This window comes from Anopheles funestus, chromosome 2RL (assembly GCF_943734845.2).
Source record: "Anopheles funestus chromosome 2RL, idAnoFuneDA-416_04, whole genome shotgun sequence".
Taxonomy (NCBI): Eukaryota; Metazoa; Arthropoda; class Insecta; order Diptera; family Culicidae; genus Anopheles; species Anopheles funestus.
Window position 1 is genome coordinate 67953943 of NC_064598.1, and position 27311 is coordinate 67981253.

General features: G+C 38.9%; 1 protein-coding gene across 1 annotated transcript; it reads right to left on the reverse strand.

Annotated features, from left to right (window-relative positions):
• Nucleotides 1–6633: 6633 nt before the first annotated feature.
• Nucleotides 6634–13435, reverse strand: LOC125761983 (uncharacterized). The gene is made up of 8 exons (XM_049423621.1): nucleotides 13112–13435; nucleotides 11510–13040; nucleotides 10191–10528; nucleotides 9814–10011; nucleotides 9288–9371; nucleotides 8814–9214; nucleotides 8610–8742; nucleotides 6634–8541 (listed from the first exon to the last, which is right to left on the reverse strand). The coding sequence occupies exons 1-8, from the start codon at nucleotides 13187–13189 to the stop codon at nucleotides 8374–8376; spliced, it is 2931 nt and encodes a 976-aa protein (XP_049279578.1). The 5' UTR covers nucleotides 13190–13435; the 3' UTR covers nucleotides 6634–8373.
• Nucleotides 13436–27311: the final 13876 nt, after the last annotated feature.

The window sequence follows — 27311 nt, forward strand, 5'->3', positions numbered from 1 at the left end:
CTATATACTAAAAGAATTGAAGAAAAAAAATACTTTAGTTCGTAAGACAGTTACACCGTTACTTTCTCTGTTAAGAATAAGGGAAGAAGTGTGAAGAGAAAGGTAAGAAAGATGTTTAAGAAAGATGTGTAGAATAGTTTAAAATACAGTGCTATTTTTGCTAAAATGTTTATGCTATTTGCTGACTTCCATGTACGTTACTTTTGCAACATTTGTTTTTTACGTAATGTAAAAATGTGATTAAGTTAAAAATGTAATGTGTCTTCAAATTATGTTTAACGTTCGACTTAAAACATATAAAATTAGGTGTAATTAAATGTATCGGATTTTTTATTGTTTGTTAATGAAAGTATTGACATGTTACTCTGATAAATTCTCGAATTGAAATAATATTCCAATACAGGATATTCAGGAAAAAATTGACAAATTTTTAATTGATCACATTTTTCCACAGGTTAGAGGAATTAATAAACGATTCTCGTTATTTTTAAATTTTGTTCCTCATTTATTCAGGATGTCAGGAAGGATAGAAAGACTGAAACACACCTGAATCATGGAAGAGAACAACTTTCATCATTGATTCTGATCTTGATTCTGCGACCCAATGCTCGCTGACTACAGTAGAAACAGTCAAGGGTAAACTTGCGAGTTGTAATAGTGGCTTGCCAAACCTTTGTGAAAAATCAAAAATAATTGTTGGAAAATGTTTACAACTCCAGCAGTCCAAACGTTATGCCTTCAAACTCCCCAAACGTTAACCCGATGGATTGTATAGGCTGCAATTGAAAAAGGCAACGATAACGCTTCCAGTAATACAACATCCTACTTAATGGATAACATAAAAACAGTTTTGAGGACCTTTTGTATCAGCTTCTTTTAGGTTTCTAAGCAGGATGGAGGTCATGACCGATGCTAATGGTGGATATTTTGAGCAAATATTGCGCACACTTTGCCCTTGTGAAACTTTTAAATTTATTTGTATAATTGTATATTTAAATTGTGAGTGTAAAAAGCTGAATAAAAAAAATTAAGATGTCATAATTCATTAATTCATCATTATCCTGTTTATTTTCATTATTTTTCTTATTCTTCAATGAAAAGTTCTCATTTAGTTATACAACACATTGTATCTTAATGACTGTAGTACAGCTTAATACCAGCTCCTGCTTCAACATTCAATATAAGTAAGAGTGGTGGAATGTTTCGCAATTGATTATTTTTGTAACTCATTAAGTCAAGAAGAGGAAAAGACAAATATCTCTTGCTGGAATTGACTTGTTCGCTCAATTATGAAACATTTAACAACAAAGCAATATGTAGACTGAATTCCACTCCAGAAATGTATAATAAGGTAACATTCATGTCGTCTAAATTGTATAGATTCACAAAATTGATTCCAAAGGATAGTCAGACACGGTGTCTTCCTGCTCCGAAAGCATGACAGTACCAGCGTCAGCTTCAACCTAGCGCCAAGTCTCGGTCTACATCGGTGGGTGTACTTCTACCGACCGAAAGCGGCAAAAATTAAAACTATCGAAATGAAAAACTTTCCTCATAAATTGCACCATTCTGGCCGGAATTGGTCGGTAGTGTCGTACCATCTTACACGCTCACAACACGTTGCCGATGTTTGAAACGTATCCATGTCCTAGCTTCATCGTTCGTCCCGGTTCTCGTCCTAGACTCTGAACTAGTGCTACCCGTGCGGTATGTCGCCAGTGATTGCTGGCAATTTAGAGAAAGATTATACGATTAGCTGTCGTAAATTTTAAAATGCCATCTCTCGATGGTACCATCTGCTTCTTCCACCAGGAACCTTTGCATGCGACATGGAGAGAGCAGAGAAAGAAACTTCTCAAACCCAAAATCTGATCCAATGTAAAACGGATCGTGTGTATGATGAAGTTTTCGTTCCGCCTTCAGTAATGGATGGAATCGTTCGGACCGACTGATCATTTGCTCGCGTTTAAAGCTAAAAACAGTATGCGTTTCGACTCGTCCAATCGAGGATTTCATAATTATCATGCTGAGCAAAAGTTTTTCCTCGTGTTGTAACCTCCAAGCAGTTCGGGTCAGCTCGAAGAATGTCAGCACCAAATGGTGCTGAATAATTGGTACCAATGGTGCTATTGTGTGTGGTTCGGGGGGGAACCAAAAACCTATTCCGTTCGGAGATAGTCTCTGACAGCGTAGCATCCAAAAGCATAAGTGCCTATTGGCAGGTTCGGAGTCAAAGAACAGTTCATTAACGCAGAATGTCATTCATCGTCACTTTTGATGCTTGATACAGGGATAAGGTATAATACCCTAGTCTAAAATTCCTTTAACCCTGTAATAGCAGCTCTTTTGATAGAGTCCAATGAAACCTAATTAGTAATCGTTTTTATTTCCTTCTCATTTTATTTCTGAAAATGAACTGCTTTGTCTAGAGCGGCGACTATTCTTTTAGTTATGAAAAAAGGGTTTTAATTAATGGGGTAGGGCAAGGTTCAAATCTTGACTCGATCATGCCATTCTATTAATGTTGCTATGGTTATTGAGTTATTATTAATTAATTTACGAATTGAACGTAGAGTTATTCTTAAATTCCAAAATTGTATAAAATGCGTTCTGTTTGTATATAAACAAAATGAAAATTATGAAACACTTTTTATATGCAATATCTATTTCCAATACATGTATTGCGTCATATGAATCGTTCTTCTATTATAGTATAATTTGTATAGTTTTATACTGCATTAACTTCTTCAACACAATCAATACGGCCATGCCGTTCTACCTGAATAAAAAAAAACTTCTTCGACACGTTTGGCGGTTAGGGACTCGCTAATGTTGTCTTAGTTTACCAGTTACTTGATTAACAGTGTGGAGGAGTTTACCAGTCGTGAATCGAACAGAAGAAGAAAAAAATGCTGATGGCTATAGTTTCAATTACGTTATTTCATCAATCAAACTTCAAGCTCATGTTTTCGATAGTTTTCAGTAGCTAACATATTATTAGTTTATTTTGAGGCACAAGCGTTTTAAAACACATTAATGCTTTGCAACTCAACACGCCACAATTTATAACAAGAACATTCGAACCACTTTCCTTGCATTTCTATAACAACGGTTCGAAAAACTACCAAGCATCTTCAAAAATTCAATTAGTGTTTTTACCTCTATCTGTGCTGCTTTACAGACAGCTCGAAAAACATCGACTGTAACGAATCGTGGACACCATCTTGGCAAGCATATTTTTGTATTTCACCACTAACTGAAGCACTCTATCTGACACTCATATGCAGGTGCACTCTCACCAACAAGCGCACAATTACTCCATTACCACCGGCACTGGTTACAAACTTCCAAAAACCAGTAAAGAGTTGCGCTTCGAGACACCATCCAACCGTGTTTGGTAGGTGCCATACTCACTCATAGGAAGGGCGGTGAAATGTTACCGTAACTTGCTCACAAACACACACACACACATATGCTTTAAGCATAGCCCGTACCAGTTCTGTGCCTACCCACCCAGATGGGGTGAAGGTGACACTTTATTAGACAGATTCTTTGGAGAACACGTTCGACTCGTGCAAACATCGCTACCGTACCGGGCAAATATGGCGCACCGTTGCCTAGCTGCCATCGGTTGACGATGCCGGTACGAAAGGTGCAACCGGAATCGCAACGTAAACGTTTGTGGCTGCAGGTGACTTGCAGGTGATCTGCGAAATAAATTGTCAACCGTTCCAGTGGCAGACGGTGCACGATGTTTCGACCTCACCTTCGGGCGACACCTTGTACCTAGGAGAAGCTCGGTTCGTGTACGGGGAGAAATGAGCCAGTGTAAGTGTAAGCCGTATCCGACCCTTTTACCAGCAAGCTCCGTGGCAATCAGCTCTACTCGATAGAGGCCCTTACAATCCTTAAGGGCCCACCGGCAGGATTGGGCCGGATTGGAGCGCTCAATTATTCTGCAAACATTGCACGCCGGTGCACGGTACTGTCGAACGATGAGTGTTACGCCCGGGTACTTGTTCCTGCGACAGCCGGATATTGAGTAAGTGGTTATTTAGTAACTGTATATTGCTGTCAGCGGACCATGGGTGAGACTGCCGTTACCGCAAGTAGCGCAATCGGTATTATTATTGGCATTAGGCTCAGGAAGTCTTAGCCTGGTTGCTGTCACACCAGTAGATTATCGCCAGCGGGATCTTTGGCAAATGCGTGTTTGTGGGCATGTGTCTTGGAACTGCGTCTAAACGTTGAACCACTGCATGATGTTTGGATGATTGTTCATCACAAAAATAGGATACATTTTTGGAATCTGATACGAAAAGAATAGAGTAAGTTCTTATACGTTGTTGATAGCAATGACTTCACTTATACCGTCTTGTTGTACACTAACCTATACCATTTCTGTGGCAATATTGTGATATTGTCACTTAACTTTTGTTACTCAAAAAAAGTATATAATTACATATTTTGCGATACACTAGTAGATTGTTCATCTCATTACCATCCCATCTTCATTATGCTTCCCGTAGGCATCGCTATGGACAAAACATAAAATTACTGAATGCATATTTTACTTCCATCCGTTGTTTCGCTCATTAAAATGTAAATGAAAAGAGGCTTTACACTCTGGTTGTTTTCAGCGAACTTTTATAATTATGTTTTCCAACGTTAACGCATGTTTACGGTTTGCACACACGCGGCGTTATGTAGCGTGCATAAACATAGCATAAATGGAGATGTGGTTAGAGCAATTTTTGCGTTGATTTTAATGTTTTTTAATAGAAGTTCTTTATAGACAGCAACTGAGATTGTTTGCCTAAGCAAAATAAAGCCATCGTAAAGTATGTGCGATATCAAATTCAGTCGAGTTGTTTATTAGTTGTAGCAGCATCAATCCGTTCCAAGTCGCTTCTCGATTTGATAGGCCCGATGGAAGATCTGGAGTAAAAAGTCTACATAGCCTTACTGTGGCAAGCATAGACTTAATCTGGAAATAGTTCTTGTTAATCAAATGCTTCCTTGACGCAAGATTTATAATAATTTCATCATTTCCATAATCGGAAGAATGGTAATGTCGAGAACTGAACTCGGATGTGCGAACATCGAACCACAACAATAGTAACTATCGTATAAACTGATGAAAATTTTTAAAATAAAACATACAACAGTACCTTGATAAACTAGATTATATCTTTCTTCATTGTTATCCCAACAGTTAACTAAAGTCTGGTATTGTTAAGAGACGTGATAAGGTTACAGCTTATTTTTTCATATATAATTTTTTTAAATGTTTCGCGGGAAATTTTAATTAAAATTAAAAAAATTGCTTATTGGTCTAAAGGCGAATAACAAAGTGTAATATCAGTTACACTATGTCCATATCAGTTTAGCATCTGCTGGTTTTCCCATTGTGATACAACAAATGTTAAACTAATTTTAGAACAAGGAAGACAGTTCAGAAGTTTTAATTAATATCGAATAATAAATAGCTACTATTTCAACTATTTCATCGTTTTTAACATATCTTAAAAACTGAACAGTTTGTTTTTTATGACATAAATCTTAAATTTTCTTGTTCATTTTTCATTTACAAATACCACTAACACATATGGAAGAATATTCTTCTATGTGGAACACATTGCTCGATAATCAAATTGGGAATTAGAAGTGAAACGCAAAAGTAACTAAAACCTCCAACGTGAAAAGAACGTTAACATCCGGAAACATTTGCTACCAGCAGATGAAAATAGTTTCCCAGCTTCCCCACGCGCTCACCCGATCTCCTCAAAACCCTTTATTCTGCTACACTAGCTTGCTGCCCTTCTACATCGAAAACTCGTTGAATTATAGAACAGCTTCCCCGTGCATTATACCGCTTCCGATGCATCAGCAAGATGCAACGACGATAAAGCACCCGTAAATTGCACCGTCACAGTGTAAACTCAATCGAAATGAAATATATTGAGCACCGATGAGATAAATGAAATGTAATATAAGTGGGAAAATTGCAATCAAGCGCAGCGCGAGCAGGGTTGGATATAAAGCGCGTGCTTGTACGCGCCAAACAACGATTGGATCGTGGCTCGGCTGGCAGGCAAGAGGGAAAAACCAACATTCAAAAGCCAACCCGAAAAAGGGCTTTGTTTTGCAAAAGGCAGTCAGGCAATGGGGGGAAAAATACTACAAAAGGGATTCTTGCGAGAAACCGGAAATGGCACCTAAAAATTTATCTGATGACAATGATCAGACATACCGGCAGAAAGGGATGTGCAAGAATGGGGATGGTTGCTGCACCCGACGGTGTAACGGTGTGTTGAAATTACAAAAGCTTTCTTGAAGTTTTGTGGCGAATGCATTGCGGCCACAATGGGATTAGAGTGAGGCTCTTTTCGGACTTAAATTCTAATTTATTTATTGTTTTTTGTTTTGATGATCTTCTCAAACATTCTTGTCCAACGTTATACAATTTTATTTAATTCAAAATTCTACCTTTTTATTCAAAACACATTTTTCTCATTTTGAATGTTGCAATAGTTGTCCTATGGTTCTCGCAGTGTTTTTCTTGCTGCTTAAAGGAACAATGCGAACTACTTGATCGGTTTTATTATTTTTAGCTTCTCAACAGCACAACAATCCCGATCCACTCAGCTAAAGCCACCCCAAAAAAGACGCACCACTAGCTTCCCGAACGTTCCCAAAATGTTTTTAGCCCATCCGGCTCGAATGTCCTCATACTCGTAGTGCCGGCGCGTACTCGCGCGTACTATGCTCAATCGCATCGCCAAGTATCGTCTATCAAGTGTGCCCATCGTACCAGGTCGCAGTGTTTTCATTTCCCATCATCCCACCCTACCGGTGGAAGATAAAAGGAAACCAAAAAATTCCATAAATTGTCTTGGGCGAATTGTCATTTCGGAAGCGGCACCAAAGAATTGTCGAACGTGTTGTGTGCGGATTGGGTTTCGAGGATTGAAAACGGTACACCAATCGTGAGTTTTATTCCCTTCCTTCTTTCTTTCCCCGACCCTGTTGGAGTCTGTGTTTTTTTTTGCAAAGGGTGATAACAAACATAGACCGAAATCCACCGAGCATTATTGCACAATCACAATCCGTAGCAAAGGATCACTTACAGCCCGGAAGTGCCTAGTTTGTGCCCGAGGATCATCTTTTGCGAAAACCGGCAAAATAGTTGAAAGATTTCAACGATGTCTTCACCTTTCTCTCTGGTAGTCCTTAGCAGCACCTTTAGTTACGATAGGGGAAAGCAGCAGAGCGGTCAATACACAGCCCGTTAGATGGGCTTTCTATTGAATTATGTGACCGGAAAGGCAAGCAAGAACAATTGGCGCGTTCCACACCTTTACGAACCCACCCAAAACATCCATTTCCCTCTTGCCGTACACTGATTAAAGGACTATGTTGTGTGCTGCACAAGAACCAACAAAAAACGGATACAACAAAATTGTCTCATAAAAAGTTGTGCCTTTACCTTCCGGGTTCTGCTTTCTAATGCCGGGAAAGGCACGTTCACACCTTAGCCTCCGCAAGACGCACCCTCAGCAAGGTCTTTCATATAACCTCGTCGTTGGAAGATAACACCCCCCTACCCCCCATTTCCAACGGACTAACCGAAGCCTTTGGTTCGATAGTTATCACGCATCAAATTTATGTGACCACACTTCAACCTACACCATACAACGCCTAGAGTTACAACTAGAGCTCAACATCGACATACGTGACACACACTCGACGACTTTGTGCTCGTTATCGGTTCTGGGGCTTTTGCCGAAGGATGGGATTAACCTCTTACGACGGAGAGTAACCTTACCCGCTCCAACCACAAGCCTTCTGTGGCTTGATGCTAGTTTATGATATAATGATAAGGGCCCATCTACCTTTCACCAGCGGCTAATCAAAGCGGGGAGGGAAAATTTTGGTTCAGTAATGGTGCATGAAGTCATTTGCCACAATGGGACGCCTTAAATTCGAGCTTAAGGCAGCTTAAATGCAACTAAATCTCTATCGTGGTGAACTCGTAGACTAAAGTGCAACCGTAAAGGAAGTATAAATAATAATCCCTTCCATTTATCCTACATATATTGCTTAATTTTTGATTCATAAAAGAATTCGATAGATAAACGATCTTTTTCTTAATTTAATTTTTTTTTATTTTTATACTTTTATAACAATTACTAAATATTACTGCAAAAAAAGGATTACGAAAATTACTCCACTGAATTTAGTTTTTACATCAGTCAGTGTCAGTGTTGCTGAATAGTAATTAAGAATACAAAATTAAGTTTGAATATTATGTTTACTATAAAATGAACCCATTTCAAAATATATTTATATACTATACTATTTACTAGTGAATTATTTTCTCACGTGGAACCGTAGTTGCTTGCGCAACAAATCCAACACCTGCTTGCGCTTGTATGCCTCGTTCGCCTCTCTGAACAATGTTTTTCGGTTCTTGCGCGCCTCCTTTTCCGCTTCCTTCAGTACATCGAGTGGCAATAGATCTAGCTCGGAAAGTAAGTCCTGAAAACGGCTCAAAGGTAAGTTAATAAATTGTACCATATTATCACAACTTTCGCAAACACACACACCATTATGTGTTGATGTATGGCGGACAGTTTATCCTTGGCGTTGATTTCCACGATTTCAACCTGACGATGCTGTAGCTTGCGAACGAACAGATACAGCTGACCGACAGCGGACGTAGTGATGCGCATGATTTTACTGTAAATTGTTTGTTCACAAATGGTTAAAAAGAATAATTTTACCCTAATAATCAAACTCGTTTCACTTACTTGTACACCGACAGCTTGAGCGGTTCACCCAGTAAATCATGAAATTGCGTCCGCAGTTTCTCATTCTTGCTCTGTATTGACTCCATCTTGGCACCGTACAGATTAAGCAAATCGTGATGATTGGTAAAGTAGCGAGGAAACTGCTCCAGTACCTCCTTGTAATGGTAGTCAATCTTGCTAAACACCATCAGCTTCTGGTTGTATTTGTTTATCAAATCGATCGTTCGCAAGTTTAGCTGCGTTAGCCCGCGCTGCAGTAGAGCGGCATCCGGTTCACATCCCGGCAGCCGTGCCAGTTCGGGGAATGTTTTCTCCAAATAGAATGCCGCTATTTCCGTTCCAATATTGGTACCCTCGGTGCGTATAAAGATGGATTTACAATTCTTGATGCTTTCAGACACCTGGAAGAGAGTTCGAAGGGAACATAAATGGTGAGGAAGTTCGGGCAGCTGAATGTTATGCTCGGCACGCTACCGTGTACAACGATCCATCCGCTGCACGATGGAAGAAGTCATTCTCCAAGCGCCATTGAGAATCCATCAGTAAGTAATAGTAGTTCTGTGAATTGAAATAACTCAAACAATTACACGTCCAACTCTCCATTCCGTAAACTTTAAACTGGGGAATGGAAACCCCCCGGGACCCGGGAAGTTTCCTCAAGCAGGTTGTTTCAATTAATCTGAACAATCTCTCACCCCGCCAGGTAGGACACTCGCATCAACTAAACAAACAACCTTAATTGTCCAACCCAATCACCCCTAACGCTTCATCCCATTCAACCAGCGCATGAAGCAAATACAAATCCATCAAAAAACATCAACACTCCAAGAAATTCCCAAACACTAGCGCAAATCAAAAGTATTTTGACCGTACCTGTACCGTTTCCTCAGCTTTTCCAGGAAAAGTTACCAGAGAATTCAGCTTGGAAAACAGTTTTCCCTACTGCAAACCTTTCGGGCACACAAAAAACCCCTTTTCAAGCTTCCGCCGTGTTGCTTACCCTAATTTGCATAACCTTGGTCCAACGTTGCTCCAGCAGCAGTATTCGTTCCGTAATGGAATCCATCTTGTTTTGACGATCCTGAAGTATCGTCCGCAAACGGACCGTTTCTTGTGTAGCTTGTTTTTCCTGGTCAGTGGCCGCTACCAGCTTCGAGTATGCTTCTTCTTTCCAAACTTTGAACAGTGGCCTTATGCGCTGGAAAGGTCGTTGAACGTATTTTATTTCAATGTACCGATGTACCGTGGAGCAGTATTACCGGAAGGAAAGGCAAGGTGTATAGAACCGAAAAAGCAAACCGAATTTCAAAGTAATAAACAAACTTTACTTTCTCCCTTCGTCGACGCCGAACGCCGAACATTCGAACCCTTGCCTACCTTGCAGAAGTTTTTAATCCAGTTCGCATACTGACGCTCCAAACTTTGTCGGGCACGGCGCTGCAGAAGGTTCTCCTCGATAAAGTGCTGCAGGAACACCTTCCGACGCTGATCACGCATATTGAGAATGTCCGTCTTTGGGCAAAACTTGCGCACCCGCGGCCGGTAACGCAGCTCGTGAATGTAGTAGTTGTCCCATTCGGTAGCTAAACGGCTGAAATACTTGGTCGCCGCACCAAGCTGTTCCTCTTCGAACTCAGGTGCGTTTACTTGCAACCGTTGGCGCACATCTGGACGTGAACGCATCAGGCTGGTGTAATATTTGGACCTTTGCTTATCTACAAATGAAAGGAATAAACTATCAGAAACTCTGTATTTACTACAGAACACGGAGTTTTTATACAAAATATTGCAGATAGTATTTTGAGATAACTGTTACCGATGTACTAATCCAAAAAGGAAATAATAATCTAAATCGTCGTTCATTGACTTATTAAGGAAAAACATTCAAACATGAAGGTTTACTTTAATTTTATTTGGTATGGTCCTCAATAGTAGGATAAGACTATCAAGTTACGGAATAATTCTATTGGGTCAATGCATAGTACACTTCTTCCATAGATATCTCTTCCTAAAGAGTTTAAAATTGCAGTACCAAAAAAAGGTCATGAGTCGAGAACACCGAATAGAAAATGTTTCAACTGTCCATGTGCAAGAACAACGAATGTTGGACATTAATATAATATTGGTTAATATTGGACATTCAAATTCGTTAAATGAATTCCCAATATTTAAGAACATTTCAAACACTTCCTAAAACAACAATTTACACATTGGAAAAGTAAAATAAATTTGTCCAACGAAGTATTATTACAGTTTTATTTCAGTGCTATCGTACTTGCCACTTCCAATGTCACTAGAGCAGACTAGTGGTGGAAACTCCGGAGTGGATTCATGAATTAACTCTGACTCCGACGTATAAAAACCGGAATATACTGTGAAGCAATTACCCCGAAGTTGTACTCCGGAGTTGGTACCGGAATATTCCAACCAACCGGAGTTAAGTTCGGTGCTGCATCCAATGTTAATCCCTGATTTTAACTTCGGATTAAAGTTCGGCAGTTAGTTGAACTGGTTCCCTCCTTCCCCCGGTCCTTGATAATGTCGGAGTTAAATCAAAGTCGGACTAGTCCGATTCCGGTTTACCCATCACTAGAGCAGACGCTTCTTACAAGAAAATACTTTCACCACAAATTGCCATCAACAAAGAAATACTAACTAACTACAAATAAAGCAGCCAACAAAATTCCAATACTTACATCGCTTAAAATCACGCATTTTATCGTAAAACTCGGGATCGATATAAAACGCTCCTTTGCGGGTATCATTCTTGGACAGGCTCTTGAATCGATTCGGTGGAAAGGTAAGCTCCAACTTCTCAGCCGTCGGTTTCTGTTCCTCCAACCGGAGCCCTTGTAGTTTCGCCTTTTTTCTGCTTGTTTCCGACCGATTGTCATCGGATGCAGTTTCACTTGCTTTAAAATCCTGAAAGCTCGTCATGCGTTGCTGCAAACTTTCATCGTACATCCGACGATACTGCTGCGACTTATCTTCTATGAAGCGATAGTACCGTTGCCGTTTCTCACTCACAACCTTCTTTTGGGCCGGTTCCTTCGATGCGGATGTTTTACGGTGATCTGAACACGATCGACCAGTGCTAGAAGCTCGCGAAGAGTTAGCGCCGGCATCCACGTGCTTGTTCTTCCTTCGCCGACCAGCTCGCATGTTCTCCAGGGATCGATCGTACAGCAGCATAGTGATGCGCTTGAGCCGGTTCTTCTGCAGCCAGCGGCTACGTAACCGATCCTTGCGCCGCTTCTTCTGCCGCTTTATCGTCGGTATGGGGAAGTAGGGTGTCCGCAGGAAGGAAAGGATCTTGACCTCCTCCATCTGGTCCTCGTCCTCGGAGGAATCACTGCTTTTCGGACACAATGGAATCCTCATGTGAGATAGGCGGGTATCAATTAGGTTACGCTCACCTTCCTTCTTGGTGTCCATCTCGCGGTACGACCGTACCAGCAGACTCAGCGGAATCCCAAACTTGGTTTCATTCTCCAGCAATGGATCCTCGATCGGAAGCCGTGTAAACGGACCGTACATGTGGCCTTCCACGTGCGGGATTTTGGTCGAACGGCGAACTTTCGTCACCCGACGTCCTTCGTTCGAAATGTACTCGTGCGAGCGTGTGTCCACCGAGGAACATAGTTCCGATTCCAGTGTTTCCCTTTCACGTTTCATCATCTCAATGTTGCTGCGATTCTGAAAATTATAACGCTCCCGCATTGCCCAATCGCGAAAGGAAACATTCTGACCGGCTGATGGTCGATCATCCTCCAACAGTATCTTGTCCAACCGCTTGATCATCTCACGATAATCGTCATTCGTCATCTTTTTACGCACGGTACAACGTAACACGTCCGACTGATCGGATGGTGTTGAATGCTCAATATTACCCGCGGTCTGAAGTTCATCCGTCATTTTGCGTATGAACTCGGTGACATTTTTTGCCTTCCGGCGTTGATCACCCCGATGGCGGCAGAGGTTCACATTGCGCAGATCTTCCGTCAACGTTTCCAGTATACGGTTGGACGTTCGCATTCGCATCAACTTTTGCACCGTGGAGAAACGTTGGGGATGTACCTTTGAACGAAAGTTGGGTTTTTTGCTACCGAGTCCACCCATAAAGTTAACCTCATTCGGTGGTTTATTGAACGGGATCTCATAGTTATGGTTGTGGTACGGCAAGTTGGACGATATTTCTTCCCTATTCCAGACGAAGTTTTTCGTTCCCTATTGCACAATAAAATTTCACAGTAAATTCTAACTTGAAACTTTTTAATTTTCAGCATTTAAATACTCACTTGCAGCACAGAACGATGGCTCGACGTAGTGGGTTTTGTTCCCGGCAGGAGCGAACTAGCACTTTTCCTTGTGGACATCTTGGCAACCGGTGTGTCACTAAAGGCGTCTTTTTAGGGAATACCTTTGCAAAACATTTGCAGGAATTTTAGCTCCCCGATTGTGATAGCTGGCTGCCACAATAAACAAACTCGTTGCTTAGTATCTACCCGAGTAATTATTTATCGTTGCATTCACGTCAAACGAATGCTAAACCATGCCAACAGAAAACTGGTTTATTTATTCATTCTAAACAAACGTCTCGCTTGTACGCAAATATTTAAAATTGTTTTGTAATGCGAATGGCATTCTGATGCATTTTATGCATTTTATCCGTTAAAAGTTGGGAGAAGAAATTTAAACTTAGAAAACATTTTTTTAAAAACACTTGTGATTTTTTCAATGACTGTTAAAGGTTCAATTAAAGGTTCAAGTTCGAAATTTCAAAGGAAAGAAAAGGAAAAATAATGTTATTTTTACTTCATACTGGTATTTGCTTAATTTCCCTCTCAAAGATTCTTATCTTCTTCTTCTTGGCTTAACGACCTTACAGGTCACGCCGGCCATTTCTGGCTTACTAGACTTATTTTACCACGTAGCCGGATAGTCAGTCCTTGCTACGGGGGGACGGTCCGGATGGGATTTGAACCCGGTCCGGCCGTGTGGACTGGCGCCGTTTATCACATGCACCACCGGGCCGTCCCCAAAGATTCTTATCGTAGGTTTATTAACACAACTCGTTTAGCAGTTACTGTGCTCAACATAGAATTCGCCGTACAGGCCGTGTTTGCTATCACGTCGACTTGTCAACACTTGTTCGGCTTCCTTTCCCAACACGCAAAAAAATTCATCCCTTACCACCACTACCGATCCCATGTCAGTAGATTTTGTTACCAATTCACAGCCCTATCCGCGCCCGCACAAAACCCGAACTATAATTGAAAGCGTAAACTTTGTTAATTAAGAAGAAGCATCTAACTATTTCACGAAACCGGGTGCACGTTTGTGGTTTCACTTTTCTAGAAGAATAAACATTTTGTACCGGAGTTTATTGTTTGTTTACTTAGCGCGTAAAGCACACGCACGCGCTTAGCTACAGACACACACACACACACACACATATGAAACCTAGTAGCCGGGAAACGCACTGGAACCCATCAGCCATCATCCACCTGCGTGGCCGCAAACATTAATGGGGCGGCGGAAAAGGATAGTGCCTTGAACAGGTCCTTAAATGAGAGACGCCTGCCAAATTAAGCCACACGAACCATCCGACGATAGCTATAGCAAAATGGAGACATTCATTACACTACAGCTACAGACTACAAGGCTGGCAGGCTGGTGGAAAGGAAAAAACACACAACTGAAATACATATTCCAACACAAATATTTGCTTTTGCTAACACCAGCAACATAAATTTGCCACCCCGTCGTACCTTTTGGTATCGTACGATGGAACAGATTGTGGGTATGGTAGCCAGGCAAATGTTGACGGTTTTTTGGCTTCATCCGCTGATCGGCTGATTGATACCGACAAATTATTGTACATTTTGAGGAATGAGACGCGTTACACGCTATTTTTGTTTAAATAAATACCTATCAGAAATGCGATACAGGTATTGGGTTATAATTTTATCGTGGCAGCAATGACATGAATTTGATTAATTACTGATTGCTAGTGTTTGGAATTTTGTGAGTTGAAGAATTGGGATTTTTTTTAAGTTGAAATAAACCCTACCGATTTCGATCTGTGATCAAGGTTATATTAATTCATTTGTTTTTACAAGTTTTTAAGATTTTTTAACAGTTAACAATTTAGACCAAGAAACTAATGAAAAATGGACCATTTTTTCAGATAATGCCTGAATCAGATTTTCTTTTGGACTCTCTGTAATTTTCTGTTAAAAGACAGAAAACAGCATTTCCATTTCTTGCAACTTTATTAAACATTGTAAGAACCGAAATGTAAATAAAGTAACCGTGCGAAAATTTTAAAATACATGAAACATAAGAATTTCATGCTTTAAAAAAAATACACACCTCAGCAATATTGTAAAAAAGTATATAAGCTAAAAGCCGTTATCATTGAGTAAAAAATAAAGTTATATAAGTTACCGTATCGTGTAGGATAGTGTTAGTATTAAGTATTCTATTTATGTATTAGTTAAGCTAGGTGTAAGGTGCGCATAGATTTTAATAAAACTTTAGTCGATAAGCAACCACCAGAGTGTGCAGACTCGTTAACTGGCGCCCGAATAAAAAAAAGAGATTATTAGTAACAGTATAAACTCTCAGAGCGAAGCCACCTTTAGCTGTCTCTTTTCTGAGAATACAGCATCCAGCCCAAGAGCTATCATCGCGCGTGTCGTTGATTTGCGTAGCTGTAGCGCGACAAGGTGCGCTAATTTCTCTTTGGTAGACCAATACCTGAAAGTCGACTCTCTCAGTATCCTGGAGATCTCTCTGTTCCATTGTACGTGTAAGTATAGTGAGAAAAAATACAGTGATAGTGATCGCAAAAGCCAGGAGAAATGGAAACGAAAATGGAAGAAATGAAGCTTTTTCTAGAAATGGGCAAAGTCCCAGATATTTTGAAAATGTTGCCGGAATATGATGGTAACCCTAAAGGCCTTAATACTTGGCTTGATGATGTCGAAGGTATTTTTCACTTTTACGCACCTTTCGCCAATTGTCCCACTCAGATGGGAATAATAATGCGAATTGTGCGAAGAAAAATCGTTGGTGAAGCGTCTGATATTCTCAACGCAAACCACGTAGGGTTTGACTGGGAGAGTACGAAAGAGACATTAAAAAAACACTTTCGCGACCAACGTAATCTTAAGACCCTTGATTACGATTTAACAGTAATTAGACAAAAATACGGAGAGAGCATTGAGCAATATTACAATAGAACTAATGAACTTTTGTCGTTAATAATAGCTTATATAAAAAATAGTGAAAAATATGTAGAATTAGGAAATGGTTTCGTGGATTATTTTAAGGAAAAAGCTGTAGATAGTTTTATTAGAGGATTGAATAATGAATTAGGTATTTTAGTTAAAACTGCAGCACCCGATAGCTTGAACAAGGCATACCAACTTTGTTTAGAATTTCAAAAGATGCAAAAGGGAACACAAAATCACGGGCAGAACAGATTTCAAAAGCCAAATTATTCTGTTAAAGCAGAAGAAAGCAGAAATTACCATTATCAGACACAGCCACAGAGAGGGACACGTTCATCGGTACCTATGATGGTTGATCATTCTATACGATCAAAACCAACACATGCCCCCAAAAAGTCAACGCAAGTGAACGTCTATCAAGATAATGAGGCACAACGTAGCGCTAATTTTTTTGGGATGAGCACGAACACAGAGACACCGCACTCATAGAAAATATCGTGCCACAGCTTCCATACATTGAAGTCCCAGTTACACACGGCAAAATAAGATTACTCGTCGATAGTGGAGCAAATACTAACATCATATCAAAAAAATGGGCCTATAGTTCAGGTAACCGCATTTTTCAAATCGAACCGAAATCATTCCAAAGTGTTGTTGGTACGTTAGTATCATCGGAAGTTGTGTCGTTGAAATTATTTTCACCTGTGTTAGACAGGGAATTTGTGTTTCATGTTTACGATTACCATGATTTTTTTGATGGTATAATCGGTACAGAGATATTATTCGCGAAAGAATTCAATCTCACTACACGCTATCGAAGAGTAGAAATTACGAACACATTTAACCGAATTTATCACATACCACTGAAATTCCATGGTACGAGTGAGAATAGCAAGAAAGACAATAGGAGAGTTCTTCAAGTTCTCGATATAGAATCCAAAATTCAATTACCTTATCTCTTGACAGAAGAGCGAAATTCTCTCATTCCACTACTTAACTCACACAGTAACATTTTTCACGCACAAGATTCAAAGCTTACCTGCACAACAAACGTCGAATGCAGAATAAAAACAACCGATGATGCACCTGTGTATCAAAAAAGTTATCCCTATCCTGTTGCTTACAAACACGAAGTAGAGAAACAAATATCGAAGTTATTGGATGATGGTATTATTCGGCCATCGCGTTCTGCTTGGAATTCTCCACTTTGGATTGTTCCTAAAAAGGTTGACCATTCTGGTGAAAAAAAATTTAGACTCGTAGTTGATTACCGTAAATTAAATCAAAAAACAGTTTCCGAAAAATATCCTATGCCAGAAATTCAAAACATTCTCGATCAGTTAGGCGGAAACAAATACTTTACCACATTGGATCTGGCTTCTGGTTTTCACCAGATAAGAGTTAACGAAGCTGATATAGAAAAAACGGCATTTTCGGTCAATAACGGTAAATATGAGTTTTGTCGAATGCCGTTTGGCTTAAAGAATGCACCAGCAATTTTCCAACGTGCAATAGATGATATTTTTCGCCAGTACATTGGTAAAATTTGCTACGTATACATGGACGATCTAGTAATTTGCGGTAAAGATTTGCGCGATCACATAAATAATTTACACTTGATTTTGTCCGCATTGGAAGAAGCTAATCTCAAAGTACATTTAGAAAAATCAAAATTCCTCTGTAAATCCGTAGAATTTCTCGGATACGTGATCACTTCAGATGGCATAAAACCGAACGAGGAAAAAATCGCAACCATACGTAAATGGCCTAAACCAAGAAACATAAAACAACTAAGAAGTTTCTTAGGTATGGTTGGATACTATAGAAGATTTGTTAAAGGCTACGCTAACCTAACCAAGCCTTTAACCAATCTACTTAGAGGCCTTACTAATGACAACAAACTAATAGAATTAACCCCCTTAGAAACAAAATGTTTTGAAAACATGAAACTAATTCTTTCGGGAAACGATATTCTTTCCTACCCGGATTTTAAAAAACCTTTTCTTATAACAACTGACGCATCTAATTACGCCATAGGCGCAGTGCTCAGTCAGGGAGACATCGGAAATGATAAACCGATACATTTCGCTTCACGAACCTTAAACAAACGAGAAGAAAATTTTTCAGCGACTGAAAAAGAAATGTTGGCTATTTACTGGTCTCTGAAAATTTTTCGTAACTATATCTATGGGCAAAGGTTTAAAATTCTTACTGACCACCAACCCTTAACATTTTCCTTGTCATCGAAAAACGTTAACACTAAACTAAAACGTTGGAAATCTTATCTGGAGGAACACGACTATGAAATGGTGTACACTCCAGGAAAGAACAATATCGTAGCTGATGCGCTTAGTCGCGTACAGATTTTTTCTCTCACTCCAACTCAGCATTCTGCTGATGAAGATCCTTCAGATCTTATTAAATGCACTGAAGCTCCTCTCAACGCTTTCAAATTGCAAATTGTTATAGAGACGGATAATAGCGAAGATACTCTTATCTCAAATCCTTTTCCCGGCTATAAGAAAATAATCGTTAAAAGACAACAGTATACAGAGCAAGTGCTACGTAGTATTTTCAATCAGTTCTTCGTTCCAAACAAATTGACGGGATTAAACACATCAGAAAAAATCATGGGTGATTTCCAAAGAATGTACCAAAAATATTACAGTTCTTCAAAAACTTACAAGATCAGGTTCACACAGAATATTCTAAATGATGTTAGCGAGGTCGAAGAACAAGAACAAATTATAAAAAAAGAGCACGAAAGAGCCCACCGAGGCATTGACGAAAACAAAAGACAAATATTAAGGAAATCTTATTTCCCGAAGATAACTGAAAAGGTCAGGAATTTCATTAAAACATGCGATACGTGTAACACATGCAAATACGATCGACACCCACTAAAAGTATATTTACAAGAAACGCCTATACCGAAACACCCTTTCGAGATACTGCACGTAGACATATACCAGATAGATGGTGAAAGTTTCCTCTCAAGTATAGACAAATTTTCTAAATTTGGAAGAATGCTGCCTATAAAATCTAGACAAATAGTAGATATTCGAAAAGCGTTCGAAAAAACGATTACGTCATATCTGATACCATCAATGATTGTCACCGATAACGAAAAATCTTTTCTATCAACGGAAATTCGCGGAATTATGTTGGACCTAAATATTACAGCCTATATTACGCCAAGTAATAAATCAGAGGTCAATGGTCAAGTGGAAAGGTTCCATTCAACAATAACTGAGCTGTACCGCATAGAAAAGCTCGTTCAACCCAATTACTCGGTCAAGAGGAGAATGGCGATTGTGATAGGAAAGTACAACGACACAATCCACAGCGTTACGCAAAGAACACCTAAAGAAATTCTTTTAGGAATTTCGCATAATCCTACAACAGTGGAAGACATCGAAACAGTACGACAAAAAGTGTATGATGAAGTGATAGTACGACTTCAAGAAGCTCAAGAGAAGCAGCAGAAACATCACAACAAAGGCAGGAAGGCACCTCCAGAGCTAAGGACGGGCCAGGCGATATTTGTAAAAGACAAGATATTTAAAGGAAAACAAAAACCTTTGTTTAAAAAAACCTATGTAACCACAGACAAGCGAGTAACAGCGAAAAATGAATACGATCATTTGGTTCATAAAACGAATATAAGAAACGTACAGCTATGAAAAGTCGGTATGAAATGTAATAAGACGTAATACGATAATGTAATGTGCAGTTATGAATTGTTAAAATAAGGTGACGATAATTAAAGTTGATCCTGGAGGCTCAACTCTTAAGGATGGGGTAGTTACCGTATCGTGTAGGATAGTGTTAGTATTAAGTATTCTATTTATGTATTAGTTAAGCTAGGTGTAAGGTGCGCATAGATTTTAATAAAACTTTAGTCGATAAGCAACCACCAGAGTGTGCAGACTCGTTAACTTATATGTTTAATAAATTGTAATAAATTAGTAAAAATGTTCAATTAATAAAACCAAATCAACATTAAAAAAAACGTAGTAATAAAAACAAATAAAACATATTTTTTGTTAACGATAGTATTAGAACCTACTGAATTCGACCAAGATAGAGAATAATTTTTAGGACTGCTAACTTCTTGTCGATGCATTCTTATTAGCATAAAATTGTTTAAAATTTGTTTCAAAAAACCAAGTTAGTCTTTTCGCTGCAATCCTTTAAAGCCACGCTGTTTGATCGCTAGATAATAAGACAATTTCAATCATTTAAATTACAAACGCTCCTGCTTTATAAGCAAATGTACACAGACAATGTAGACAAATACACAAACACAAACAAAAACCCATATAATATCAACTTCATGCCTACCGTTAGATACTGACTATGGCTTGACTTTCCATTCTATTCTCTTTGACTTCCGGATGCTGATGGTTCTTTGCACATTGAACTTGCCATTCTTCTGCTCACCACCCTGAAATCTCTTCATTTAGCACACTTACAACCACCCAGCACAGGGCACAAGCTTCATCGGGATGCCTTCATCACGAGTCCTGCTGAAGGAACCGCTTACAAAGTCCCGGGCTCAAAGTCCGGCCGGGCCCCTAAGACAATCGTAAGATCCTCAAAAACACCCTTCTTCCCTGCTAGGTAAACGAGCAAAGGGTTCAAAGGGAACATTGCACAAGGCCTTCGCAACGTGTACCCTGCTCTGCCACAAGCCGTGACGCACTGTCTATCCCCCCTTGGGCATAAGAATGTCTCCAACCGGCATGCTTCCCGGTCTGTTCGCAACTTCACATCACCACGAGACACGTACGCTTCGTACTGGGCTTAGCCCGGTTTTCCACGGGTTTGAAGTAAATGAACTGGAAACGAAACTTTTACCGAAAAGATAAATTTAAAATTTTCTTCATGATTGTCTTTCGGTACCGGTCGGATCGGGCACTGTAGAATGGTGGATTTCGGGCAGAAGGAAACTCCTTCGAGAAGTCGAGACGAAGCTGCTGTAGTGCATGTGCAAACTCTTACATTTTACTTTATATATTTTCTTAGCTCTTCATGTCGTAATGTGTGTACCGGCTTTGTGTGCCGGTATGAGCGGTTCATCCCTGCTCCGAACGCTGAATGTGTTCGCATGCCAGTCTAGCCTCTATCTTCTAGCTGTCAGCTGCTCCGTATAAACGACGGTTCCGATAGCGACAACCCAACACCACCCAGGGATAGATTGAGCGGGTGTGGAAGAGGAAACTTTTCCAGCGCACTGGTGGGGCGTACTGGTACGAAAATGAACCAAGAATTAGGAAACGGACCAGATCGATTTACTTCTCCTGGCCGTATGAAGAAGTGGAAAAAGAAAACGGGGATGTTTAGTGTACTCGTGGAATGCTGAAATCGTTACAATGCATGAGTTGCGCAAGTGAAACTTCGGGTGAAAAACTCGCAATCGCGTGAAGTAGTTCGCAAATACTGGCTTCTTGGGTTTGCAGAGAAAATGAAAACTTTTCATAAATATTTAAACTGCCGAGTGCGCTAGATTTATAAACCAGAAACTAAGGATTACTTGAGCATCGTAATAAAATATGATATTTGTATATCATATTACTTAAAACTTACTAAAACTGCTAAATTGTCAATTTTTATTGCGATGCAAGTAAGGCATGATATTAATAAATATCGGGCTGTTAACAATTTTAACTATAACTTAATGTGCCGTTGGTTGTAAATTAACTCTGAAGCTTAATCGACGCCTATTACTAAAATAATCCTTAAACGAAGATATTTTTAAAAAAAAAATTTTTAAATGTTTTGGGAATAGTTTAATTATTTTTCTTTAAACATTGACAAGATTAAGAAACATTTTTACACACATTTGCTGCTAGTAAATTGCTCATTTCCCTCAAGTAACAAGAAACCTCTTCAATTTATCAGAATCGAAAGGATGCTGAAGCTGTACAGCAATATTTAGGTTAATAGTTCAACCTATTGCAACATCATTCAAAATATCTTATTCATGAAAGCCCTTTACAACTTGGGCTGTAGGATGGATATACTATCGAAATCTAACCGCACACCACATAAAACATGTTCCGACGGTTGCTCGGAAAAGTTGACTTCCATTTGTAAAGTAGAAACAAACCATTTTATTAAACTCCTCTCAAACTTCACTTAACGTTTCGTCATGCGGACGCAAGAGAAATCGAACGCAGAACTAAACCGAACCTTACTTCACATGCCAAAAAACAAAATAAAAAAAGAAATATATACTTCTCCTAAATCGCAACGTAAAGCACACAAGCGAAGAGAAGAAATCAAACTCCAGCATTGCGGTTTGCTCAAGATAAATCGACCAGGCAAAGCAAAACCCGAAAATTGCCCGTGCTGGTCTGAAATCTGGGTCGATCGGCTTGAAAATTCAAATGCCCTTACCGATTTTTTTTGCACTTCTGCTCGGATGTTTCTCTTATTCACTCTCATTCTTGCTTTTTCGCACATTTCTCCTTCCTGCTTCATTTCCATTTGATCACATTCTTATGCGTTCTGCCATGAAACGGCCGCCTTCCATCAAATAAAAAGTCAATCAACTAATTTGAAATCTATACATCCGTATCGTTTCATCTAATCTGACCGCAAGCGTGACGACATCGACGACCGATGCCACCGAACATCAAGGCCATACCGATCTGGGTCTCACTCCATCGGGTTTCGAAGTTCTGCAGTGTAGTGGGAAAAGTTGTATACTAAAATTGGTAAAATGTTTTAATCGCAACATAAATCAAAAAGGCATAATGACATAGTAATGAGCATTTAAAATGTGATGATATCGTTTATTTTATTTGTGTTGCTGTTTTAAATATTAAAAGTAAAATAAATATATATTTCACTCTCCTAAGTCGGTTAGTAGTCCCTCTACTAAAGTACAATTTCCCATTATCCTTCGGAAAAAAGCCTTCTTACGTCCGTTACGACGAATTTCTCCCGGAAGCAATGGCACACTGCGAAGCATTTGTATTGCTTTTGATTCCTCCTTGTTCAGTTTTAATCATTTTCCCTTTTTTTTTTGTTCTGCTCCTTTTGGTAAACCGCATCCTACCAAGGCAGTCGTATCACAATATCCTGTATACCACCGACTTGCCACTATTCCTACAAATTCATCACAATGACACAATATCGGATCATTTCATCCTTCGGATCAGGATCGAATGCAGGAGTGAAATAGAAGAAAAAAAATCAAAACTAACGACAGGATACAAACAAACAAAAAAGCCAACCGCAACCAAACCGCACCATCACCATCAAACCGGCAGTAGAGTAATGGCTTTACCATGTTTATTGGCCAACGCCAATCGTCGGGACAGTGATGGTCGCTTCTATTTCTCCATTTTCGAAACCCCCTCGCCGGATCTGGATTGACTTTTGCTAGCTGCTTGCTTCGCCATTTGTGGTTTCAGGCATTCGGTGGTCTGTTTTAAGCACGATTAGCATACTTATTGGTTTTTTTTTATCCAGGGCCCGAGCCTTGCCTTCGCTTCCATCGCTGATCCCTTTAATGTTGTGAAATTACCGATCCGATTGGCAGTTTCCGGATATTGGATAAGGCGTCAAAGGACGATAGCGGGGCCAGACGCACTACAACACCAAGGACAGAAGAAAGAAAAAAATCCAAACGCACAAATATTTATGTACGGACTATGTGATCGGAATTTCACCACGGGCATTAGGCAGGGCTATAGGAACCTTCTCTAGCGAAGGGCAAGGACACACGCAAACCGAACTAGCTATCCCTCTGCTTTCGGAGAACCAAGCGACCAAAGACTGGTGCGACGGACTGTGACTTGACAGTTGACAGTGTGGGATCGAAGAGTTTGACTCCCATTTCAGATTAGCTGGGACGCTAATTTTTTCCCTGCCCTATCTCGCTATCGTTGTCGTCCGTGCCAAATACAACTTTTTGCGCCACAAAAAGAATTCAACAAGAAGAAAGCAAACGAACGAATGCGTAGGATTTCCGATCGGTTCGTGGTTTTCCCATTATGCTGCTCTATCGAGATAGTGTTAGTTAGGAGAAAGTTTTTTTCGTCTCCTACTTTCTTGTCCTCGTCGGCACAGCCCTCCTACCTTCCGGGTCGTGAAAACCGAAACATGGTTAGTTGGTTGGTTGTTTGTGTTGGTCTCCTGCTGTTGTTCCGTGTCTGGGAGAGAGAAAAAAGATGTAACCACAATGAGATAGCGAAATAGGCTAAAATTAGCAGCCCGTTGTTGTTTAAAAGGTAAAACCTTTCGAAAGCGATCGCAAAAGGGAAAATACATTATGGCGCCGAAAGGTAGCAGCGAAAGTTGATGGAAACCGGATATGGCTAATCAGTTGAAGGAAGCCATTGGAAAATGGTACGATTAACAATTTGTTATGCAAACAGTGTCGCGCCTAGAACGGAACAGCATCAACATACCCCATCGATTTAGTCAGAGTCTTTTACTTCTGTTTTTTCAATAAGTTAGATGCGTTTAAAATGAGAAAAACTTAAAAAAATTAGTTAAATTTTTTAGTAAACAAACGTTAGTTTTGAATTTAAAAGTAGTTATATTTTGTAAGAATTGATAGTACCCTATTGTGAAGAATGGCCTTAAAATATTACTAATTATAATAGAATTCAATAAAAAATATCGAAGATTAAATTAATTCTGTTTATTTCTTTTTAAACTAATCTGAAGAATCGTTAAAAAAAGTAGATCAAATTTTGGTTAGAAAAACCCGTTAGGAACTAAAGAACAAACAAAAACAGTTATAACCTACTTGTGATAAATTAAATTTGAAAAATAATTTATTGTTATAGTCCCACAACAATTAAAACAAAAAAAACATGAAGGATCGAAGTTTTATCTGGAAGAAATTAATTCAATTCATAACTTAAACGAATAATAACTAACGATGAGAAAAAAATCAAATTTGTCGATAATGTGTTAAAATGATCGTGGTTCACTCGGCCTTTCGTGATAAAATCAGGACTAACGGTCAACAAGTTTTTCCATTGTGTTTTTTGGGAACAGAAGAAAATCCTTTATTATGAGTTCCTTCCGTATGGTCACACACTAGATTCAAATCTTTGCTCGTCAATAACTACCAAGCAACACAGCCTGGCCATTTTTAACGATTAAAAAAAAACTACTATGAATTCTAGGACATAGGCGTGATAAAGCTTTAAAATGGCTTAAAAAATGAAACAAAACGAAGAAAATTCACCTAAATCGGACTGTAGGAAATTTGTTAAATAAAGTAAAGAATTTTACACAAAAATACTAATCCAACCTCAACCTACTAAATGTGACAAAACAGTTGCCTAATATTTGTAAAATGAAATAAAGTTGAAATAAACAATTTGGTCTAGCATACAACAACGAAGAGAAAGTAGAAAACATTGCATACTTCGAAAGCGATTTGATTCATTCTTTACTTCGGACTTTATCTTAAAGTGCTACAGGATTTTAAATTATTCAAATGAAAATGTTTAAATTCACTGTTAAACAACACAACAACAATCAAGAAGGGCTTGTTTATGTTCACTGTTCATTTCAAAGGCAGGCTCCGAATCAATCCAACCGGACCGGTAAGCGGCGATTAAATCGAATCATTCACACACCACTGCCCTTGCGGGCAGTACACACTCAAGCATGCCCGGACCGACCGGAAACCCGGGACGAAAGTGGAACCAGATTGCGCTTAATTTAATAACCATCAGGCCGTTATCCGTAAAATAAAAACAGCAGCTGACCGGTAGGCCAATCCACCGTAAACAAACCGAATATCTGCCTCAAATCGTTCCTTCTTACTCTCGTTCCATCTACCTTCCGGTGTAAGTTTTACCAAACTTTTCACCACGTTCTTTTAGTCTAAATTGCGTTACAAACAACGAAACATGTTTCAACGTTTTGGTTTGATCGCATTTTTCCTTGTAGCTACTTAAAATTAGGTTTTCCCTTTTGACGATTATAATCTCCGTATTATGCGTTTCAGTTGGGGACAATCACGAGCTTAGAGTTGTCACGAAGGGATACAGACTGAAAGAACGATCGAGTTATGGTAATCGAATGATCTTGTGCGATTGCTATGTGACTTTCATTACGTGGTTCTTCAAGTATACAATCTGTTGTAATCGAAAGCCACGGTCAAGCTTATAAATCATCATTAGTTTTAATGATTTTCGTTTATTAATCAATTGGCTAATTTGTTTTATGCGTCTTTTCCCTTCACATTAAGAAATGTAGTAATAAAAATTAATGTTAAAACATACAAAAGATTGTTTAATAGCAGAAACGTGTTCTTTAAAATAATAGTTATTCTAATTACTTGTCATTTAAAACTCTAGCAAAACTGTCAAGCTTTATTTATTTTATAAATAACGTAGCTTTAACCAATATGTTTTTTCATACTCATCCTCGTTTCAAATCGTTCATCTTCAATTTTTCGTATTTAATCTAACTCAATTTCAAATTAAAATACCTTATAAAATTGATCAATAGTTCTAACTGGGGGTTCAATAATACTTTAAGTTAGAAAGCTAAAAATTTTGGCCCGCATTGGCATATTGGCACCTTAAGGCGTATTGAACTATTTTTGAAGAATTTTTCAAGTGATTAAAGGTGCATTAAATATCAACAAAATATTTAAAAACAGTAAATCATGTGTAAAAAAATATTGCAATAAATTAAATAAACGTTTTTAGCGGTATTTTGGTGGTGCGGCCATACAAACTGGAAGGTCAAAATAACAAAAAAATGAAATAACTCGAGCTACATGCACGATAAAATTCTTCAAAAATGTGATAAATTCTTCTTTTTTAATAACAAACAAAATGCCCATACTGACCAATAACGTATCTTTGGAAGAAATATCAAAAATCAAAAAATTTGGAGTGCGGCCATAGAAACTAGTAGCACTGTATGGGATGAGACAATGCTCATACAAATCGTGAAGTTTTTTTTATCTAAAAACAGTTTGAAAAAAGCTAGTAACAAAGCATAACAAACGCTCGAATCAATCTAAATCATACATACATAAAATAATAGTCATGCCACAAGTAAAATTTTGTATTATTTTTTATAAAAAAAAAATTCTCTCAGAGAGAGGAGGAAGACCAATCTGAAACACACGGGTTTGTTTTGCTTCGCTGTTTATATGGAAAGCTTGCAGCAAATAAGCCGCCAATCGCCAAAGTTGATATAAAAAACTAATGGAAGCTCCTTTTTTAATGTTATCAAACTATTATTCCGTGTCTATGTATTTTAATCA